Source organism: Andrographis paniculata, unplaced genomic scaffold (genome assembly GCF_009805555.1).
Source record: "Andrographis paniculata isolate CXL003 unplaced genomic scaffold, ASM980555v1 Contig87END, whole genome shotgun sequence".
NCBI classification, from domain to species: Eukaryota; Viridiplantae; Streptophyta; class Magnoliopsida; order Lamiales; family Acanthaceae; genus Andrographis; species Andrographis paniculata.
Window position 1 is genome coordinate 2,404,584 of NW_026137625.1, and position 22,695 is coordinate 2,427,278.

The window sequence follows — 22,695 nt, forward strand, 5'->3', positions numbered from 1 at the left end:
CGGACACATGTCCTCCGAGGTGCCATGAATGTATTATATATTAATTTACAAAAACTAAAAAAATAAAAAAATATATTTTCTACTTGTCTGCTAGGTAGCGCTTACCTAGCATATATGTGTTCTCCAGCATGTCGTGCAGTTGCCATGTGGGCATCTCCAGCATCGGAGGACTAAATGTGCAAAAAGTTTTCACTTACGGAGTTATTTCAAGATAAACTTTAATTACAAGACTAAAATAATAAAGTTAATTACGTATTAAAAAATATAATTTACTCTATAAAACTATATATATATTTTTTTCCGTCATTGTTAAAATAGATTGTTAAGTCTATATAATGTTATTATAATTTTTCTAATTTTGATTTACAGATAATGTAATTTTTTTTTACGCAAAATGATATTTTAATATAATTTTGGAACAATTTATGATTCCACTTTTAATTGTTTTTTTTTTTAATTTTTTAAAATTGAATAAGAAAATTTAAAAAATTACTGAAATAAAAAGTCCATTTAGTAATTAATATATAATTTTTTTATTAATTATTTTTATAATTTTTTCAAAGTAAATAAAGTTAATATAAATTGAATCAAATAATATATTATTTAATATTTAAATACCCATACATAACATAACAAGGGTTATAAGCTAGTATATTTAATATAATCCATTAATAGAATTATATATCAAGTAAATCACATATAATAAAGTACCATAATTTAATAATCACGCTGATTCAACTATTAATTAATCACACATTCTATAAATAAATAAATGATAAATTGTTTTGTTAGTCTCGTATATGACCTCATTTGTCATTTTAAGATTTTAAGTGGATCATGTCTGAAAATAGTCTCGTAAGTAAAAATTTTTCGCTAAAATCGTCATTCAGTGCCGGATTCTCTATGCTGGCCCGCTGTTGCTGATGTGACGCTGACGCGGTCAACATGTCATTGCCACGTAGATGCCACATCAGCGACACATGAATTTTTTTTTATTTTTTATTTTACAAAATATTTTGGTAAGCTATTTTTTTAGTTTCATATATGATATTATTTATCATTGTTAGGACATTTAAATAGACTCTATCTGAAAATAGTCCTGCAAATAAAATTTTTCCGCTAAAATGGTCCTCCGACATGACATCTACATGGCGATGACATGTCACTCACGTTAGCGCCACGTCAGCAACGACTGGCCAACGTGGCGAGTCCGACACCGGAAGACCATTTTAGCGAAATTTTTTTACTATTTTGAGATATGGTCCACTTAAAGTTCTAAAATGATAAAAGGTCGGACTAAAAAAACAATTTAGCCATAGATATATTACATTATTTATTTGTTTTACACATAAATACGTGCGTGTCACATTCAGAAATATAAATCATATATTTATTCCTCCATAAATCGTGGGATTAAAATTTGAATAATTATGGACAAACTAATTCCATACTATACTATTTTTAAATATTATCAAATTAACCCAACTAACAAAAACATACGTATACTAAGAAATATGCAGGATGATGCGCAATATTATGACAGTCTGACAGAATCAAATTCTTGTCTAAAGATTAACTAAGGTTCTATCAATTTAGGATAATGTGAAAGTGGCTCCAATTTATAAATCTATCATATCATTATTATTATTATTATTATTATTATTATTATATTTAAACTATCAATCAAATATAATAAATATATCCAATTAATTAATGACATTTTAAATATTATATTTATATTAATAATTAAATAAAAATAATATCGATGATAAGGTATAAAGCCATAAAGCCATGATCGGACTCCATTAATTATCTTGGTGTTGGACCCAACTTATATTTGATCATAAACTCAACATCAATTAAATGGATTTGTTCCAAGTCGAGACGAGGGCCTATTCAAGAAACCCATTGCGAATTGCAAACCCTAGTAATAAATCCCCATTTAAATAGTATAAACTGAAACACCCAAGGCCTCCAAAACCCTAAACCCCCAAACCCCAAGATTGCTCAACAATTGTAAACGACAATATAATGGCCATGATTCAAGCGATCGACGAAGGTTCGTAATTCAACACTTTCTTATGTTTTCGATTTATATTCTGATTTTTATTTTACTGTGAAACATTGCAGAAGTCTGTTTGGAAACCCGAGTGGCGTTGCCTGCACATTTTGTTATGAAAATTTCGAAGCATTGCATTCTGAATTGCGAATCACAAGTATTCACTGCTGGTGGTTACAATTGGTTAGTTGATCATGCTACAAGATTTTATGTATTTGTTATTGCTTCAAAACGTTGATATTGGTGATTAAACACAGGAAACTAAAAATCTACCCTGATGGGCTAGATGGCTGTCATAATTCAGACTATCTTTCAGTTTTATTGTCCATGGTTGAAACAAGCACCTCTTCTGCAGATTTTGAGGTTAATGTAATGTGTAGCATCCTTCTCTATAATCAAAATTCTGATTATTATGTTTATTAAAATCATTTTTCCCCTTCAAGCACCCCAACAATCCTCCCCTCAAGGACCAATTAATGACCTTTCCTGACCCAACACTGCTGCCAGGCTCTGATACCACTGTTGGGATTGAGTTAACTCAACGCTAGTATAATATTGTCCGCTTTGGGCTGAATCCGCACGGATTTATTTTTGAATATCCTCCAAAAAGCCTCATTCTAATGGAGTTCACTTGGGACTTATAAGGTGTAAAATTTTCTTCACAACTTCCGACGTGGGACTTGGTTTGCACCCCAACAACAACTAAAACATTTCTATACTATGCATTATTTATTCAAGAAAACAACTCTTCAATATCCTTTACAATAGTTAGTCAATCTCTTCCATGAATTCGTTTTAAGTTTTTAAATAAATTAAAATACAATAACAATTGCTTTGGACCAAAATACAACAAATTCAAGTTGAAATTTTTACAAAATATGGGCTCAGATTGAACCTTTAAATAGTTTAGCTTAGTTATGTCATCTCATGATTCCCCATTTGAACTTAAAAAATAAAATATAATTGTTTTATATATATATATATATATACAATTACCATGATATCTAAATTATTATTATTAACAAAAATCACATCAAAATTATTAACAAGAATCACATCTAAAAATTTTCCAATATATTTTTCAAAAAAATTAATATACTACATACTTATTATTTTTATTTTATCTATACAATTTCCTATATCTCATATAAGAGAGGGAAAAAAAAAATTAAACCAAAATACAAAACAAACACACCCAAAATAAGATAACTTATCTTATATTGTATCGAAATACACCCTCTTTAAATCAAAATATAAAAGTAATAACAAAAATATATATAACAAGACCAAAATTATATATATTCATAAAGTATATAAAATTTGAAACTTTTGCAAGTGTAAAAGAAAAAAAAGAAAGAAAAAATGTGTAATTTGATTAGATTGTGTTGTGAGTGTGGCAACTCTTATGATACATACTAATTCAAGAAACACTTGAGTCTTCTTGGTGAAGAAACTTAAAGCGTATGAAGTTGAAAATACTTGTATGTTTGTTGTCTTGACGTTGATCATTGAGAGATTATGGTTAAGATGCATTGAGGTGTATCATTCGATGAATTTCTAGTGGAATATAACATGGGTTAGAATCCTCAGACCCAGATCTTTATTCGATAGAATTGGGCAAACAAACCTCTGTGTTTCTCTATTTATATATTTTGTACTTGTTATCCGAACATCCAATAAATTATAATTCCAAAACAAAATTATTCCGCTATTTGTTAAAACAATATCTGAATTTGTTGAAGTGTAAATATATATATTTATATATTATTAGTGTCAATTGAAATAGAAAATATTAAAGATTTATTAAATATATTTATTAAATCTATATTATATAAACAAAAGATAAAAAGAGAAATAAAGAAAGGGATAATGAGTGGTAAGCTCAATACATCCAAGGCATTTAACTCATTTACAACAATTATCGAGTGTTAAATTCCCCTATTCCAACGAAGTAGAGTTACCAATGTTTAAGGAATTTACGTAATCTCAATTATCTCAAAAAATAAATAAATAAATAAGAAAACACCAAAAAAACAATGATGCATACTTGCAGAGCTAAAAAACACGTATTAAAAAATTATTTCGGATGTGCCTCAAATTACTTTTTTTGTTTCTTCAAAAGCAATAAATAATATTAATTCAAACAACACGGAAAATTTTATTAATACGTGGAAACTTAAACTTGTTCATTTTATTTTACATACAAGAACAAGTATTCATATTTTGTTTGCAAATTTATTATCTATTATTCAGAACTTTGACATTATTCTAGTTCGGCACGTAGAGAGACTATTTTTATAGTGTCACTTGGTTTTCAAATTTAATGTTCTGGAGGCAAAAATTTGTAATTTCCGCTGAAAATCGCCTTACCATTATAGTAAATACCTTCGTTGTCACAAACAATCTTTTCTTCACCAAGTATTCCTAATGCTCTAGTCCGTGGCAGAAATCTTTGACCGCCGCTATAAACCGCCTTATCATTTAAGTAAACACCTTCATCGGCATCAAAAATCTTGTTTTCACCAATTATTCCAAATGCTCTAGTTGGTGGCAGAAATCTTTTACCCCCACTACGAATCGTCTTATCATTAAAGTAAACGCCTTCATCGGCACTAATGACCTTGTTTTCAGCAAGTATTCCAAATGCTCTAGTTGGTGGCAAAAATCTTTGACCGCCGCTACAAATTGCTTTGTCATTTAAGTAAACGACTTCATCGGCATCAAAAACCTTATTTTCACCAAGTATTTCAAATGCTCTAGTTGGTGGAAAAAATCTTTGACCACCGCTACGAACCGCCTTATCAGTTATGTAAACACCTTCATCGACATCAATAACCTTATTTTCACCAACTATTCAAAATGCTCTAGTTGGAGGCAGAAATCTTTGACCGCCGCTACGAACTGCCTTATCATTAAAGTAAACACCTTCATTGGCATTAACGATCTTGTTTTCACCAAGTATTCCGAATGCTCTAGTTGGTGAAAGAAAGGTCGTTGATGCCGATGATGGTGTTTTCTCAAATGATAAGGCGGTTCCTAACGGAGGCAGAAATCTTTTACCACCGCTACAAATCGCCTTATCATGAAAGTAAACACCTTTATCGGCATCAACGACCTTGTTTTCACTAACTATTCCAAATGCTCTAGTTGGAGGCAGAAATCTTTGTCCGCCGCTACTAATAGCCTTATGATTTAAGTAAACACCTTCATCGGTATCAACGACCTTGTTTTCACCAACTATTCCATATGCTCTAATTAGAGGCATAAATCTTTGACCGCCGCTACGAACCGCCTTATCATTTAAGTAAACACCTTCATTGACACCAACGACCTTGTTTTCACCAAGTATTCCAAATGCTCTAGTTGGTGGCAAAAATCTTTGACCGCCGCTACGAACCGCTTTATCATTTAAGTAAACACCTTCATCGGTATCAACGAACTTTTTTTCACCAAGTATTCCAAATGCTCTAGTTGGTGGCAAAAATCTTTGACCGCCACTAGGAACCGCCTTATCATTTAAGAAAACACCTTCATCGGCATCAACATCCTTGTTTTTACCAACTACTCCAAATGCTCTAGTTGGAGGCAGAAATCTTTGACTGCCGCTACGAACTGCCTTATCATTTGAGTAAATACCTTCATCGGCATCAACGACCTTGTTTTCACTAACTATTCCAAATGTTCTAGTTGGAGGCAGAAATCTTTGTCCGCCGCTACTAATAGCCTTATGATTTAAGTAAATGATCGAAGATTTTTGGAGAGTTTTTAAAATATCTTTTAAGATACAAAAAAAATGATATATGTATAAAATGAAAATAGTGTCATGTGTGTTCGTGTAGTCACTCCAAAAACTTCGTCAAAAATAAAAAAATCTCTTTAACCGGTGAGTGTCCGGGTCGAACTCAGGGAATATGCGAATATCCTATATTTAATTAGAAAAAGTGCAATGAGTTAATGCAATCGAAGAAACTGAAAAGATAAATTGCGGAAATTAAATCTAACTAAAAAAAAATGATAAAATATACGTATCTCGAAAAGGATGAAGCGAGGCGTTTGTGTCTGACTTTTGCGTTCCTTAATGGCTAGATTTCCATGGATGAAATGAGCGGGATGACGATGGCGTGATAGCGAAAAATATGTGTATAATTGCGAGGCGGCACAGAGATATGAACGTGATCGCATTTGCTCGCTTAAGCCGATTCTCGACTCGGTTGGTACTTGATCTTGGGGGATTTACAACGAGGCTTCAGCGACACCCGGCGAAGAACATTATAAGCAAGAAACCCTACTGTCACTAGGAATCTCTGTGACCCAATAGACCCCCGCCTATCCCCCATGAATTATTCTTCCAACCGTTCCGCTAGTGGCTCTACCCCTTTTATTACCTCTCTTTAATCAAAATCGAATTCAGAACAGCAACTAAGCAGGTCGACAAGGCTCCCGCGTACTTAGCTACGTTGAACTACCCGGAAACCGCTTTTGGCGCATAACAGGGCTGAAATAGTCGATTCTTCTGTCGCCCTTCCGCAACCTTGTCAAAATCCAACTTAAACAATTCAAATCGAACATGGAATTTTTGGGTGAAGGTGAGGTGGAGAAATATGATAGGAATTTTACTAGCAAAAATACTACGCTGAAATTAAAAGAAAAAGGGGGAGAAATCAGTTTGCTCGCGACACAAAACCGAAAATCTCATATTATTAAACTAGATAAAAAAATACGGAAGAAAAGAAATGGAGAAAATATAATGTATATTATTGTGTATATATGGTGTATATATATATCTACGGTGTATCTATATCTATCTATGGTCTATATATATATATTGTACAATTAGAGGGGATATTTATAGGGGAAAAGCTTCTAAAAGCTTGACGGTTACAACCGCCAATAAATAACTAATTCTAAAAATAACTACTAACTACCTCTAAAAATAACCATAAATAACTAACTCTAAAAATAGCTACTAATATAACTACTAATAACTACCTATTTTCTAGAAGGTTTTAGAATAAAAATTACACAAAAATAGCCAAAAATTGACTAAAAAGTAGTGCAGGATTTTAATTAAAAGAGCTAGGAGAGTGTAGTAAATGCAGGAGCTGAGGGTGCAGGAGACATAAATGCAGCAGAATTCTGTGCAGGAATTATTGTGGCGGCGCAGTAAATGCACTGCTGACCAGCGGCAATAAATGCAGCGAGAATTAATGCAGTCGCCGCTTCGCTCACTTCCACGTATGGCTTTCCGCTCCGCTCATATTTTCGTGTCAGCCGCCGCTTGAATTCCGTGTTAGCCGCCGCTTCGCTTTCCGCGCTCGCTCGCCTTCCGCGCTCATAAATACAGCCGCCGCTCGCCTTCCGCGCTCATAAATACAGCCGCCGCTCGCCTTCCGCGCTCGCTTGCCTTCCGCGCTTGCGCACTCCTATGTAGCCGCCGCTTGTCTTCCGCGCGGCCGTCGCTTGCCTTCTGTGCGGCCGTCGCTTGTCTTCCGCGCTCATAAATACAGCCGCCGCTCGCCTTCCGCGCGGCCGTCGCTTGCCTTCCGTGCGGCCATCGCTTGTCTTCCGCGCTCGGTTGACTTTGACTTTCGCGCGTTGACTTTCTGGCGTTGACCGTTGACTTTTGTTGACTTTCACGCCGGTGACTTTTTTTCGCTTCTGAAGCCATTTTTTCACTTTTTAAGGCCAGTTTTGGGCTCCCACATCAGTTTTCAAGCATTATTTCACCTATATAAATAATGAACATCTTATAAATATTTCTTTAAATAAATAATACTTATTAAATAAAATTAATTTAGTTAAAATTAAATACTTAAATAGCACATAAATAATGCCAAAAAATATAATTCAAGAAACACATCAATTAATTTAATTTATACACCAAAATAATTATAAATTGCACTTAAAAACTAATAAATTAATATTATACAAACAATATGAAATTAATACAATTATTAGAATAAATTAACATAAATGATATCAAAATTTGACATAAATAAATAAATAATTAAATAAATATAAGCTATAAAATATGGCAAAATCAAGAGTTATCAGTAAACACCTTCATCGATATCAACGACCTTGTTTTCACCAACTATTCCAAATGCTCTAGTTAGAGGCATAAATCTTCGACCGCCGCTATGAACCGTCTTATCATTTAAGTAAATACCTTCATCGGTATCAACGACCTTATTTTTACCGACTATTCCAAATGTTCTAGTTGGAGGTAGAAATATTTGACCACCGCCACGAACCGTCTTATCAGTAAAGTAAACACCGTTATCGGCATTAACGACCTTATTTTCACCAAGTATTCCAAATGCTCTAGTTGGCGGCAAAAATCTTTGACCGCCGCTACGAAGTGCCTTATCATTTAAGTAAACACCTTCATCGGTATCAACTGCCTTATATTCTCCAAGTTTTCCATTTTTTTTAGTTGGAGACGAAAATTTATAACTTCCACTAAGAAGTCCCTTATCATTGTAATAAGTACTTTCATCATTATTTGTCACTCTTTCTTCAAGTTCTTAAGCTTGACATTTTTTACAATAAATATTAGGCCCAGTACAAATAGGATAAATGAAAACTTACCAAGTAATGATTTTTTTGGAGGATTCATTCTCACTGCAACAATGAACTTGTGAATCTAAGAATGAAGTCTGAGTTGTGTGTTGAATTCAAATTTTTCAACCATTATTTATAAGGAAAGAAGTACTTAATAAATTTATTGTATCTTTAATACCTTACCTCCTAGTATCATGTGAGATCTTTTAATTATGATGAATGCATATTATGTTCTTAGTAGACTTGCTCACATAATTTGAGCAATTAGTTTCAATTTGTCAAAATATCGAATTAACATCAAACCATCTATATCAAGACTTTGATTCCAGAAAATTTGAAACCACTATTTATGTTTATTTGTTCATTTTATTTATAGTTTTATCAATTTCAAATTGAGATAATTAATTTCAATTTATCAATTTTATATGTGTTTTCAGAATATATATATAATCGCAATAGAACATATGTATACAACTAAAAGAAAGCACCCGAATACCCTATTCAATACTTAGTAAGTCACATATATTCGTTTTACTGTTTTCTAAAAAATGAATTGAAAATAAAATTGTGATACCCGTAGTTGGATCGATGTTAAGCTAACTTCCGTACATGAATCAGCCAGTGATAGGTTATACGAGATTAAATTGATTGATTGGACTACTTATGATAATAATATGTACATTCTGTTTAAGGATCGCTACCGAGAGAACTCTAGATTAATTTCAAGATGAGTGACCATTCAAAAGTCTCTCAAAGTACATGTGAGTGAGGACAAAGAAAAAATTCCAATTGAAATTTTACAAAATATAGACTCAAAAGAGAACCTGAAAATAGCTGATTTTAATTATTATTTTTTCGTGATTACATTTGAACTAAAAACCAGAATGAAACTTTGACCATCAATTTAGAATCATATGAACAATATGCATCATATCTATTTCTAATAAAACTATAAAATGTTTAATTTCTTCCCAAATATATATATATATATCACATTATATAGTCTCACACAATACATACAATATTTAATTTTAGCACAACATACACTGTAATTATGAATAAACAACACATATTGTATATATGCTTATGTTGTTTCTGTATTTTATGTTGATTTTTCAAATTCAGCACTGTAACATTTCATTGGATACTGACCTTATAATTAATGCAACATGAAATTTAACAGTTATTACTTTTGAAAAATGTCATTTGTCATCGTTGCTTTAAAAGTGTGTATTAGTTTAAAACATCTTCAAAATATCATTAAGTAATTAACTATTGGAAAATAACATTTTATATAAGTACATGAATGTGATATTAATTTTCAATTTTTTTTTTTTTTTATTTTTTTATTTTTGGTCATATCAGTTCATTATACTGAAATCAAAACAAATTTGAATGCCAAAATATATTATTATGAGAATCTGCAAACATAACATATTTTTGGGGTTCTTACTTCGGATTCCTTCTTTTTTTTTCCGTTTAATGTTTGTTTAGTAATATTAAAATGTTAAATGATCTTGATTTGTGTTTATGTTTTTATTTGTTGAACATTGATAGTTAGAAATCGCATGCATTAAATGTTCATATTATATGCGATATTTGAGTGATTTTGATTGGATTCTACCTAATTTATATGTGTATTGTTTATTTGCTATATGCAGAGGACAAATATCAAATTTGGCGTAATTGGTAGAAAAAGTAAAGAAAAATTCAGATTTGCACCACCTAGTTACTCATGGCCATGACTAACTACGCCCTCTTGATATGAAAATTTAATTAAAGGCCCAAAAGTCCAACTACAAAATAATTAGAGCAAAAATTAAATAAAAATGTAGGATCACACTTTTTAGACAGAACGGCCAGAGCAGATAAGCACAAGAGCAAAGACTGACAAACTCATATATCACGCATGAGCAAATCGACAAAGAAGATTTCTCCCTCCCACTATGACATTATCTTCCTCTTTTGTTCCTTGTTATTTGATTATGGAGTAGATACTTTTTTGGTTTGAAGGGTGATAATGTTTTGGTTATTTTGTTTTGGAGATTCTTAATTTTCTTTATAAAAGTTCTTTTTTATTATCAATATTTGTCTAATTCTGATAATAACGTTTGTGATTGTGATATTGATTGGATATTTTGGTACCAATATTTGAATTAGTCTGATAATCTAAAGTCAATTCAGGTAGGATATCCGTAATTGTATTCGCACTTGAATAGGTAACAACCGGGTTGAACTTCCCGGGAGTTAGACAATCAAATCTAATTTTTCCTCTTAGGTAGTAATTGTTTGAATTTGGTTTTTCTAGATTAGAATGCGATTAGGCAATATTTCTTATGGGCGCACCTAAGTTTATTTTTTTAACTATGAGTAGTTAACGGTCGTACCTTAATTACCTACACTGTAAGGAAAAATTGGTTGTCAGAGCTTGTTGATTACTATAACCAATTTATTGATATTTTAATAAGAACTAACTTTATTGAATTAATGATAAAAACACAAGTGTCATAACTGCATCATCCTTACCCTGACATCCCCTTGATAGTCAGTTCCTCTTTAATTTAATTGCTTTCTTATTTTTTTTATTAGATAATAAAAGAAAATTCCCCCATTTATTTACTGCATTAGAACGCGAAAGAGTGAATCACACAATCCCTGTGGAGACAATCCATTCCCCTGTATTACATTAAATTATGATCACGGAATAGGTGAAATATTTAATTGACGGTGCGACCAGTCAAACATTATTTATTTATTAATAAAATAATCAGTTTAGTTCAAGTTGGGGTTTTTAATAACAAACTTTAGTTTATTTTGAACCATAAATTTGAATGCTAGACTCTAAGATCATCTCCAACCGAGGAGGTTTTCCTCCAACCTACCCTGCAGTTTTTCAAAATTCACCTGCGGGTGCATTTTTTCTTTTTTTTTTTTAAATATAATTATCTATTTACTTATAAAATTATCTATTTATTTATATAATTATCTACTTTTAAAATATTGTTTATATATTTATGTAGTTATCTATTTTTTTATATTTATTTAATTTTTAATTTTTTTAAATATCATCAACAAAATAAAAAATTGCATTAATTTTTTTAATTGAACATATATGGGAAGGGTATAGTAACTCTACCGATTAGTTATGTTGTACTAATTATGTTTAATCCAATAATATTGATTTTTTTTAATCTATATTTATATTTTTAATAATATTAATATTTTTATGCTTTAATTTAAATATACATTAAAATCACTACAAAAAAATAGTATATTTGTAACGGAATTTCATTACTAAAGTTCACGTAGCTAAAGCAATTTCATCTCAAATTTCGTCTCTAATATCATTAGTAACGGAAAAAGTGGATTTAACAACGAAAAAATTTTGTTACAAAATTGATATTTTTTTGTAGTGAATATTAATAATATAATTTATCGGTATAATATTTAAAATATTAATTAAAAATATTATTATAACTTAAATGTATAAAAATAATAAAATATTAAATTTTATTTGTAATTTTAAAAATGATGTAAAATAAAATATAAAGAAAATATTTTTTAACCTTACAAAAATGGAGGGTATGGTTGGAGAAGAGACCCTGCAAAAATAGAGGGTATGGTTGAAGATTAGTTATTGTAGCAGACCCTGCAAAAATAGAGGGTATGGTTGGAGATTAGTTATTGTAGCAGACCCTGCAAAAATAGAGAAATGTATTGTAGACCCTGCAGCAAAAATGGAGGGTATGGTTGGAGAAGAGACCCTGCAAAAATATAGAGGATATGGTTGGAGATTAGTTATTGTAGCAGACTCTACAAAAATAGATAAATGTACTGTAGATCCTGCAAAAATGGAGTTATGGATTGGAGATGGTCTAATCAATACTATAAAAGATCATGATATCTAGAACTTATATAGAGTCAGCTATTTTCACAAAATTTTAAAATTTTTTATGGGTGATTCTAAAGATTATTTAAATATTTTTCATTAAACCTAATTGAATTTACCTTTTAAACTCTAATATAACGGAGCCGCCTAATCAACCTAAAGGTCATTTTTTCAAATTGTTCTCCATTTCTAAGTTCATAGCTATACTAATTATTTATGGCTTTGGATTTCCTGTATCAGTAGGGTGCTGATTACATCTCTAGCTTCATCTTACATCTGCTTCATCTTTTTTAATAATAAATAGATGATTTAAATTAGTTGGAGATATGATTATTTTATAACGACTGTATAGTTGAGGGTTTAAAAATTCCTAATTCTGTTTTTAATTCAATTAAATTTCATGATCAATATTATAATATAAAATGATTCTTTATGCGTGCGTAAATGTTAATTTATTTTAATTAAAAATAATTTAAAGTTTTAAGAAATTAATGAATGTGAATATGTATTAAAATATTTTCACATAATTAACAATAATTCAGATATTTTAACACGTAATTTAAATTAAGAATTTCATTATATGTCAAAATATGAATCATGTATATATTAGATATTGAAAAATGCAAAAAAAATATATTTTTTTTTTGTTTACGTGCATAATCACAATAGTAATAATTAATTTACTTTTATACCCTTAGATTAATATAAGTTCTTAGATTAATTTTTGTAATCCAAAAGGTAGTTAGACAATACAAGATCCCAGGCCATTAATTATATATAGTTTGAAAAGTTTCAAAATTTATACACAAGATGAAAATATATATATATATGTAATTAATTTTGGTAATATATTTTTTATTATCACAATATTTATATTTATTTTACATGGACATATTTCAATTCAATAAGTAAACATATTTTCTTATATTATTCTTAAATCTTTGTAGTGTGGAGAGTAAATTTGTGATTGTAAGGTCATGGTTCGTCTCCACCTGTAACACATGGCTCGCCTAGCGATAATTAATTATTGCGAGTCTCCAAAATAATGCTCCCTCCATCCCACGTTGGATATCTAGGTCACTGTAGACACGAGAATTTAGTATAGTATAATTAGCAGATAATTAAGAATGTATTAGTAAAAATAATTATCCTATAATTTAAATAATTATAAATTAAGATTAAGATAATTAATTTAATTAAAATTTTAAAAAAAAAATTAAATTAAAAAGTTTATAATGAGATTAAAGTGTGTAATCATTTTTCAAAAAATGAAAGCGACACGGGATGTGGGACAAATAGAAACGGCAAGATGGACATGGTACGTGGGACGAAGAAAGTAATAAACAATACAAAAAATTTAAAAACGATGCATGAACGTAGCCACATGTACTTTATTGCAATTTTCACAAATAGAACTTGGCAAGTGAAAATTATTCTTGCACATCAATTAATTTACAGTTTATAATAAAAACACGAAATAGTTTCAAATAATTAAATATATGGTGGGAAGATATTATTTTTTACCTTATAATAACCAGCCAATATATGGTGGGAAGATATTATTTATATTAATTTAATTTAATTTTTAAAAATCAAATGAATGGACGAGATTTACTAACTATTGAATACTATGCTGGATACTGGGGCATTTTATATTTTAATAAATAATGGATAATATTGTATATCAATTTTCTTTTTGTTGTATTCAAAAGTTTGGGTTGTGAATTACTTATATTTTTAAAAATGATAAAATTTGTAAATTGAAGTCAATGATTTGAAAATGAATCATTAGAACTAAAATAGAAAAAAATAAAATAAAATAAAATGGTGGTTTCAAAATTACCCGAATCAAAGTCAATGGTTTGAAAATGAATCATTAGAACTAAAATAGAATAAAATAAAATAAAATGGTGGCTTTAAAATTACCCGAATCAAAACCTTGATATAGTTGATCCAATTTTATTTTGATATTTTCAGAAATATAAACCATTTGTTCAAATTATATATACGTGTCTACTAAGAACATAATTTTCATCCATCTTAATTACGTGATCTCACAAAATACTAGTATGTAATGAATTATAGCTACAATAAATTTTCAAAGTATTTTTTTTTTTCTTTGCTTATAAATAAAAGTTGAGAAACTTGAAGTTAACACACATAACACATCTCATTTTTTGATTTTCAAATACATTCAACAAAAATGAATTCTCCCAAGAAGTTACTCGTTGGTAAGCTTTCATTTATCCTATTTGTATTGTGCCTTACATTGATTGTCAAAAAATGTGAAGCTCAACAACTATTTGGAGAAAGAAAGGTGGCGAATCTTGATGAAGATGCATACTACAATTATAAGTCATTTACCGGAAGTCACCGGTCTTCGCCTCGAGGTCATATAATAGAAAAACTTGGAGAAAGAAAGGTCGTAGATAATGGTGAAGGTATTTACGACAATGATATGGCACTTCTTAGCGGAAGTTATAAATTTCCCCCTCCAACTAAAACAATTGGAAAACTTGGAGAAAACAAAGTCGTAGATGTCGATGAAAGTGTTTACTACAATGATAAGGCACTTCTTAGCGGAAGTTATAAATTTCCCCCTCCAACTAAGACAATTGGAAAACTTGGAGAAAACAAAGTCGTCGATGCCGATGAAAGTGCTTATTACAATGATAAGGCACTTTTTAGCGGAAATTATAACTTTCCCCCTCCAACTAAGACAATTGGAAAACTTGGAGAAAACAAAGTCGTAGATGCCGATGAAAGTGCTTATTACAATGATAAGGCACTTTTTAGCGGAAATTATAACTTTCCCCCTCCAACTAAGACAATTGGAAAACTTGGAGAAAACAAAGTCGTAGATACCGATGAAAGTGCTTACTACAATGATAAGGCACTTCTTAGCGGAAGTTATAAATTTCCCCCTCCAACTAAGACAATTGGAAAACTTGGAGAAAACAAGATTGTTGATGCTGATGAAGATGCTTACTACAATGATAAGTCAGTTTTTAATGCACATTATAAATTTCTTCCTCCAGAACATTAAAGTGGAAGACCATAATGTAATTAAAGATATAACCGTTATTTGCAAGTGGAACTAGTAGAACTCTATTGAGTTGATGAATAAATATGTGAGCAATGTATACATACTTGTTCTTGTATGTAAAATAAATGGACAAGTCTAATTTTCCACATATAAATAAAGTTTGTCGTTTTCTTTGAATTAATATTGTATGTTTCATGTTGTGGAAAAAAATAAAAAAATATTTTGAGGCGTGTAAGAAATAATTTTTTTTTAATATGTTTGTTATCTCTTCAAGTGTATGCAAATTTATTTATTTAATTTTTTTTTTTTTTTTTGGGATAATACACACTACGAAAATTCCTTAATGTAACTCATATTCATTTGAATATGGAAATCATTTAAAATTCAAAATTTGTTATGAATTAGTTAAAAAACTGATCAAATATTCTAAAATAAATAATAAAAATGTTTTGAATTGTCATCTTACAATATCAAAATGTTGTTTTACAAAACACTATAAGACAAATAACTAATATATTCGAATAGTAAAAGCAGCTACTTGAATCCACTAACAACTAATTAAATTATCTAACAATTTAAGTCTTGGGGCTTGCTTAGCTTTCAAAATAATTTTATTTTTCCGAATAAATTCCGGAAACAATATCGAAATTATTCTTAATTTTTATATTTTCTAAAAATAAAACTAAAATGCAACATCAAACTAAAATAACATATAGGCAAAATTACTTATAACATATATGTGGTTTTTTAAGAGTTTGTATTATTCTTAGTCATGATTTAAAAATTGAATAAGGCTCTCGTATTTTCGATAATATTACATTGGTTTTTGTGCAATATTTCTAAAAATAAGACAAAATCTTATGCATTTTTTGGGGAATTTTATACAATATTTTTTAGAACATAAGGAAGCATCGTGTAGTTTACAAATTACGAGGCAATACGACGAAAGGTTTTCAAACTATAATTGGATTATAAACAATTATACACATATAATTTATAAATTTGTAAAGCTATAAAGTAAAAAATAAAACCATGTTATCCACAATGTACTTAGAGTCAGCTATGTGAAATATAACTATGGATTTATATTAATAGCCCCCTATATAAATTTTTCCTATAATTAGTGGTTGATAAATTAAAAGTTAACACTTAGACCCCTCCCAACACTCGTATTTTTCTTTTATTATTTTTTTTAATATGTTATGCAATTTTTATTTTTTTTCAAAATTTATTGAATTTCAAACAATTCGGCTCGGCTTCGAATGTGTTGGATGCAGAATGACCGTTTCACCTAAATGCTCGAATTATTAGAAAAATACAGTCATCAATTTATATATCCGCAAATCGGAATCCCCACGGAATGATTTTGTAAAGATGTATTCATTGGCTCAGATTTTGTCAAAATCCTATTCATGAATCATAAATCCTTATCCTTAACTCCAACATATGATACAATTATACAAACCATTATATATATATATATATATATATAAATCTTGATATCTACAACTTACATAGTGGGCTATTTTTCCATGCGCATGGTTATTGAAAAATATTTAATAATTATTCAATAAATATAATTGATTGTATCTTTTAAATTCTTAATATAATAAATAGGGCTAACCAACCTCATCAAATTTCTGATTTTTTTCTTTTATAGTTTGGAAAGTTTCAAACACTTAACGTGTATATATGTATAATATATTATCTCTCCCCCTCTGTTATCTAAATCTATTCTATTTTGCTTTTGTTTCTGTCGTTTGAATTTATTCTTATTTTTTATTTTTAGTTAAAAAAAAAAATACCACTTTTTTGCTTCTTCTTATTCAAAAAGGTAAAAAAAATTCTGTTTATAAGTATTTTTTAAAATTCATATCCGATCAAATGAGCATACAATTGAATAACCAAGAGACTATATAATTTTGATTATATATATTTATTTATTTATTATCACTTTTGTATTTTGATTTTACCTCGCATATTTCCATTCAATAAGTTATCATATTTTGCTTATATCATTCTTAAATATGATGTAACAATCACATAACACGAAAGTAAAAAGGGAATATAGTAAGATAGAAAATCAAATTATTATTGTTTAAAATTGCAAAATAAAGTGATTATAAATTGTATTCAAATCAATTATTACAATTTTCACAAATATATCAAGCAAGAAATTGAAACTTTTCAAGTGAAAATCGCTCCTTCCATCGATTATTTGACTGTATATAATCTTTTATAAAAATAACGATTGTTACAAATATGTATATATATAGATTGAGAAGGTTTTTTTATTATTTTTTTTCCTGTTATCATAAACAATCAATAATTATTTCTTATGATAAATATAAGATAATAATAGTTACACTATTTTTCTATTTATATGATTCTAAGCTTTCAAACTAATGTATTTGGTTTGGTTTTTTGTTTAAGTTTTTTATTGAACAGTAAATTTAATTAAAATTTTCCGAGATGAAATATATATATTATTTCATTAATGAAAAATCGTGATGGTTGCACAGTAAAAAAAAGTAAAATCAAACTAAAAAAAAAAGTACAATTAACAAATTTTTTATTGAAATAGAATCACGAAAAGATGTAACCAAAATCAAGTGTTTAAAGCTTTATTTAAGACCAATTACTACAGTTATTATTATTATTATTATTATTATTAGACCATCTTCAACTCATTACTTTATTTTTGCCGTTTGCCCTTATTATCGTTGTTGTTTTAAGTTTAGATATTTTTTTATATTATTTATCTTAGTTTAAGGCGGAGCCACTAGTATAGATATAGTCTTGTAGATTCTTATTTTGTCGTAATACAATTTTCATATTTTTCCCCCAAAATTTAATATGGTATCAGAGCCCGATTTTTCAAAATAAAAACCCTAGCTGCTGCCGCCGTTGTTCGCCGTCGACACCGCCTTCACCATCGAACTGCCGCATCATCGCCGGACGACCACCAAAGTTTCGTCACCAACAGCCATGCATGCCGGACTCACGTGCCGCTAACGTGAATCGTGGCGGAAGGGCTTTTCCGCCGCCGCCCTTCCAGCTGCGCGTGCGGGCGCGGCCGGCAACCGCCGCCAATTTTGATTTCCTACACCATGGTGTGGTTGGTTTTGTCATTGGAGTTAATTTTAATTTTTAAACTATTACTGGGATGGCTTCCTCAGTCCTGAATATCGTGATTATCTCGCATCGAGTTCTTACTTTCAATTCCTCTTCTGTCATGAACAATTCGTGGTATTTTTATTTCGGTTGCTGCCATCATATGATACCTACACTTGGCCTCTTGATCGATGTGTATCATGTATCTTCTTCATTGCCTATACATACTGCTAATGAGAGTCGCATGGATATAACTCATTCAAGATCCTAATCTCTACCATCTATAATCTTTCCTGATACTTACTGCATTCCTCAATTGGCTTTAAATTTTGTATCAGTTGACCAAATAGTTGGGCAGTGACTTACTGTTACTTTTTCTTCTTCTGTTGTGCAGGTTCAGAATCTACGTACAGGTCAAATTCTTGAGACAGATTGAAAAATGGGTCAACTATTTGAGGTAGAGTTTTTGAAAAGTCCACTCCATAATTTATCTCCTGCATGGTAGTTTTTCTTATGCTGATTGTGTTGGCGACCCTACTGATCGCCGTTCGACCACTCGTTTTCAGCCACTCGCTTCTGCTTCTCTTGGTTGATTCTCACATTTCTTATCGCAGCAAGAAGCAGACTTTGGTTTCTCAATTGAATACTGAGTCAGAGTATCGTGCTCTTGCTAACTCTACATTAGAACTTCTATGACTTCATCAACTACTCACTAATCTTGGTGCCCCTCAACTATCTTCTACGGCTCTTCACTGCTATAATCAAGGTGTTATGAAGATAGCCCATAATGATACCTTCTACTAGCGCACCAAGAATATTAAGTTTGACTGTCACTTCTTCAACAGCGTGTTGTCAATGGGAGAGTTCACCTCATTCCGGTATCCCCTGCAAATCAGACAGTAGATATTTACACCAAGTCTCTTCCTCAAGGCCGCTTCCGATTACTCTTGGACAAATTCAAGTTGATCTCTACTACTCCATTTGAGTTTAAGAGGAGGTTAGATTTAGATATTTCATATATATTATTTATCTTAGTTTAGACTGAGTCTACTACTATATATATAGAGAGAGAGAAAGAAAGAGTGACTTGTAAACTCTTATTTTAGTCGTAATATAATTTTCATATTTTCCCCTAAAATCTACTAATTATTATTTAAAGAATATCAAAATGAATGGATGAGATTTACAATTGAATAGGATATTTGGGCTTTCTCTTAATAAATAATGGATAATTTGTATATTAATTTTCTTTTAGCTGTAGTCATAAGTTGGATAAAGAATTATATATTTTTTTAAAAAAAAATTGATAAAATTTGTAAAGTGAAGTCAATGGTTTCAAATTGAAATCCTCGGAACTAAAATTGAAATCAATAGACAAACATAATCGTGATTACAAAATTGCTAGATTCAAAATTATGATATAGATGGTTCGATTTTTAATTTGATATCTTGATGAATCTAAACTATTTTTTCAAATTGCCTGAATAAGTTCACTTAGAACGTAATATCCATTGATCATAATTAATGATCTCAATACTAGGATGTAACAAACTATAGCTAGAATAAATTTTTAAAGAAGCACCTTTTTGCTTATAAATAAAGGTTGAGAAACATGAAACCAACACACCACTCGAATTTCATTCTTACATTCACAAGTACATTCTGGCAACCAAAATGAATCCTCCAAAAAAGTCACTCGTTGGTAAGTTTTCATTTATCCTATTTGTATTCGGCCTAACATTGATAGTCGAGAAATGTGAAGCTCAACAATTTGGAGAAAATAAGGTGACAAATCTTGATAAAAGAACTTATTATAATGATAAGTCACTTGAAGAAAGCAAGATCGTAGACGGTGATGAAAATGTTTAGTACACTGATAAGTCATTTCTTACCTCCATTCTCCAGCATATACGTACCCCTCCTCCGCAAGGAGAACTTGGAGAAAACAAGGTCCTAGATGGTGATAAAAATGTTTATTACAATGATAAGACATTTTTTGCTGGTGGACACCGGTCTCCGCCTAGAGCTCATACAATAGGAAAACTTGGAGAAAACAAGGTCGTAGATGGTGATAAAAATGTTTACTACAATGATAAGACATTTTTTGCTGGTGGACACCGGTCTCCGCCTAAAGCTCATACGATAGGAAAACTTGAAGAAAGCAAGGTTGTGGATGCTAATGAAAATGCTTACTACAATGATAAAGCTGTTTTTAGCGGAAATTATAAATTTCTGCCTCCAGAACATTGAATTAGAAAACCATAATGTGATTCACAATAAAACTGCTCTCTTTACGTACAAACCGAAGTAGAATATGGCTAAATTCTACTTTATTGGTGAATAAATATGTGAACAATATATGGATACTTGTTCTTGTATGTAAAATAAAATGGACAAGTTTAATTGTCTATATATAAATAAAGTTTACCCTCTTATTTGAATATTATATATTTTCAGTTTTGGCCAAAAAAAAAGAGAGTAATATGAGACACGTTTCATTAAACACGTTTGTTCTCTATACAAGTGTGCAATTTTTTTTAAAAATTTTTTATTTTATTTGTATTCCATAAAATTTATTTTCTATCAAAAGACAAAAAAATATACTTACTACATATTTTTTGAAACACCCAAATATACAAATTTAATTTATTTTTATTAAATATACTATTCGGATTGTGGTGGTTATAGATTTTAGTTCTGCACTTATTCAATAGTTACAAAAGTAATTGCTCTTAACTAATACAATTAAATAATATAATTAATATAAATATATATATATATAGTCTACAGTTATTGTTTTAGCACCAGATCTGTTGCTTTAAATATATTAAAATGTATTTTTATTTTTACATCATTAATCAACTTCACTTAATATATAATTATTATATTCTCAAAACTTATCCAACCATCCTCTCATTATAATCTCAATTCAAAAAAGACCTACTCCAAAACAACTACAAAATCTAAACAAAATTCCAAAATTAATCTAAATGCAAAAAAGACTAACTCTAAAACAAGCTGATGGTACATGATAATATAATATAATACACACATGACTCTATTTCCTTTTTGGTACGTAAGATGACTCATTTTTATTTTTAATAAGTTTATCAATTTTAAACATACCTAACAAATATAAATCAATTTAATTAAATTTCTAACATTTTATACGTAGGATTCACTCAAAACCCTTTTATTTTTACATATCTCCTCAATTACAAATATTTTTATCTACCTTTATAACTCATGATATTTTATAAAACTAATTTATGATAATGATAAATAAATAAATATTTTTTTTTATTCATTTGTATTATATAAAATTTTAAAAAATTTAAAATCCCAACAACACTACATATATAAAAAAAAATAATAAAATATTATCTTAACTTATTATTAATAACTTAATAACCTATCCTACCTAAAATATCGTGTCCCTGACAAGAAGCTCCATCTTTCGCGGGACTAAGGAAGTACATATTTTGAAAGCATATGAGTTAATTTCATATAGCATAATATACTATAAATTTCACTAAGTATATTTATACAGTATAATATACAACTTGCACAAAGCATATTTCTATATGATACAATATATTATTGTACTATATAAAAAATACATAGTTTGTCTATAGCTATTTCCTTTTACATGAATGGGGAATGTCGCTTAAGTGTGTGTATTTTTTTATTTTTTTTTTCTATAACGTGGGAATCCGCAGCCGTTATCCATCGGGTGCGCTTTAGATAAACCCCCGACGAAACCTAATAGCCTGCAAACTAGGTCCGACAAAGCAAATCACATTAGGCACTTACAGATGTGTTTTTTTTTTTTTATATAGCATTTTCAATACTAAGTATACCTTGAATTTTTAATTTAAAATTTAGTTATATCCAACTCTTACTTCGATTTCATATCTTCATTCCACTTTACACCATTTACGTTCTCCCCGCCATCCAGGATTCAAGATCCTTTGAAAAATTATGAGCAATGATAGAAAAAATCGACACGAAACATAAAATTAA

The 22,695-nt window shown here is 29.7% G+C and overlaps 2 protein-coding genes across 2 annotated transcripts in view; one reads left to right on the forward strand and one right to left on the reverse strand.

Moving 5' to 3' along the window:
• Nucleotides 1–7,558, reverse strand: part of LOC127242584 (uncharacterized) — a 16,059-nt gene extending 8,501 nt beyond the window's left edge. Inside the window, exons 1-3 of the mRNA XM_051262164.1 lie at nucleotides 7,464–7,558; nucleotides 7,179–7,382; nucleotides 4,430–5,772 (exon numbers count right to left, since the gene is read on the reverse strand). Of these exons, the coding sequence (XP_051118121.1) occupies nucleotides 4,914–5,772; nucleotides 7,179–7,382; nucleotides 7,464–7,558 (1,158 nt within the window). The 3' untranslated portion in view covers nucleotides 4,430–4,913. The remainder of the gene's footprint in view (nucleotides 1–4,429; nucleotides 5,773–7,178; nucleotides 7,383–7,463) is intronic.
• On the forward strand, nucleotides 2,028–2,482 carry LOC127242583 (uncharacterized). The gene is made up of 3 exons (XM_051262163.1): nucleotides 2,028–2,059; nucleotides 2,131–2,242; nucleotides 2,317–2,482. The coding sequence occupies exons 1-3, from the start codon at nucleotides 2,032–2,034 to the stop codon at nucleotides 2,480–2,482; spliced, it is 306 nt and encodes a 101-aa protein (XP_051118120.1). The 5' UTR covers nucleotides 2,028–2,031.
• Nucleotides 7,559–22,695: the final 15,137 nt, after the last annotated feature.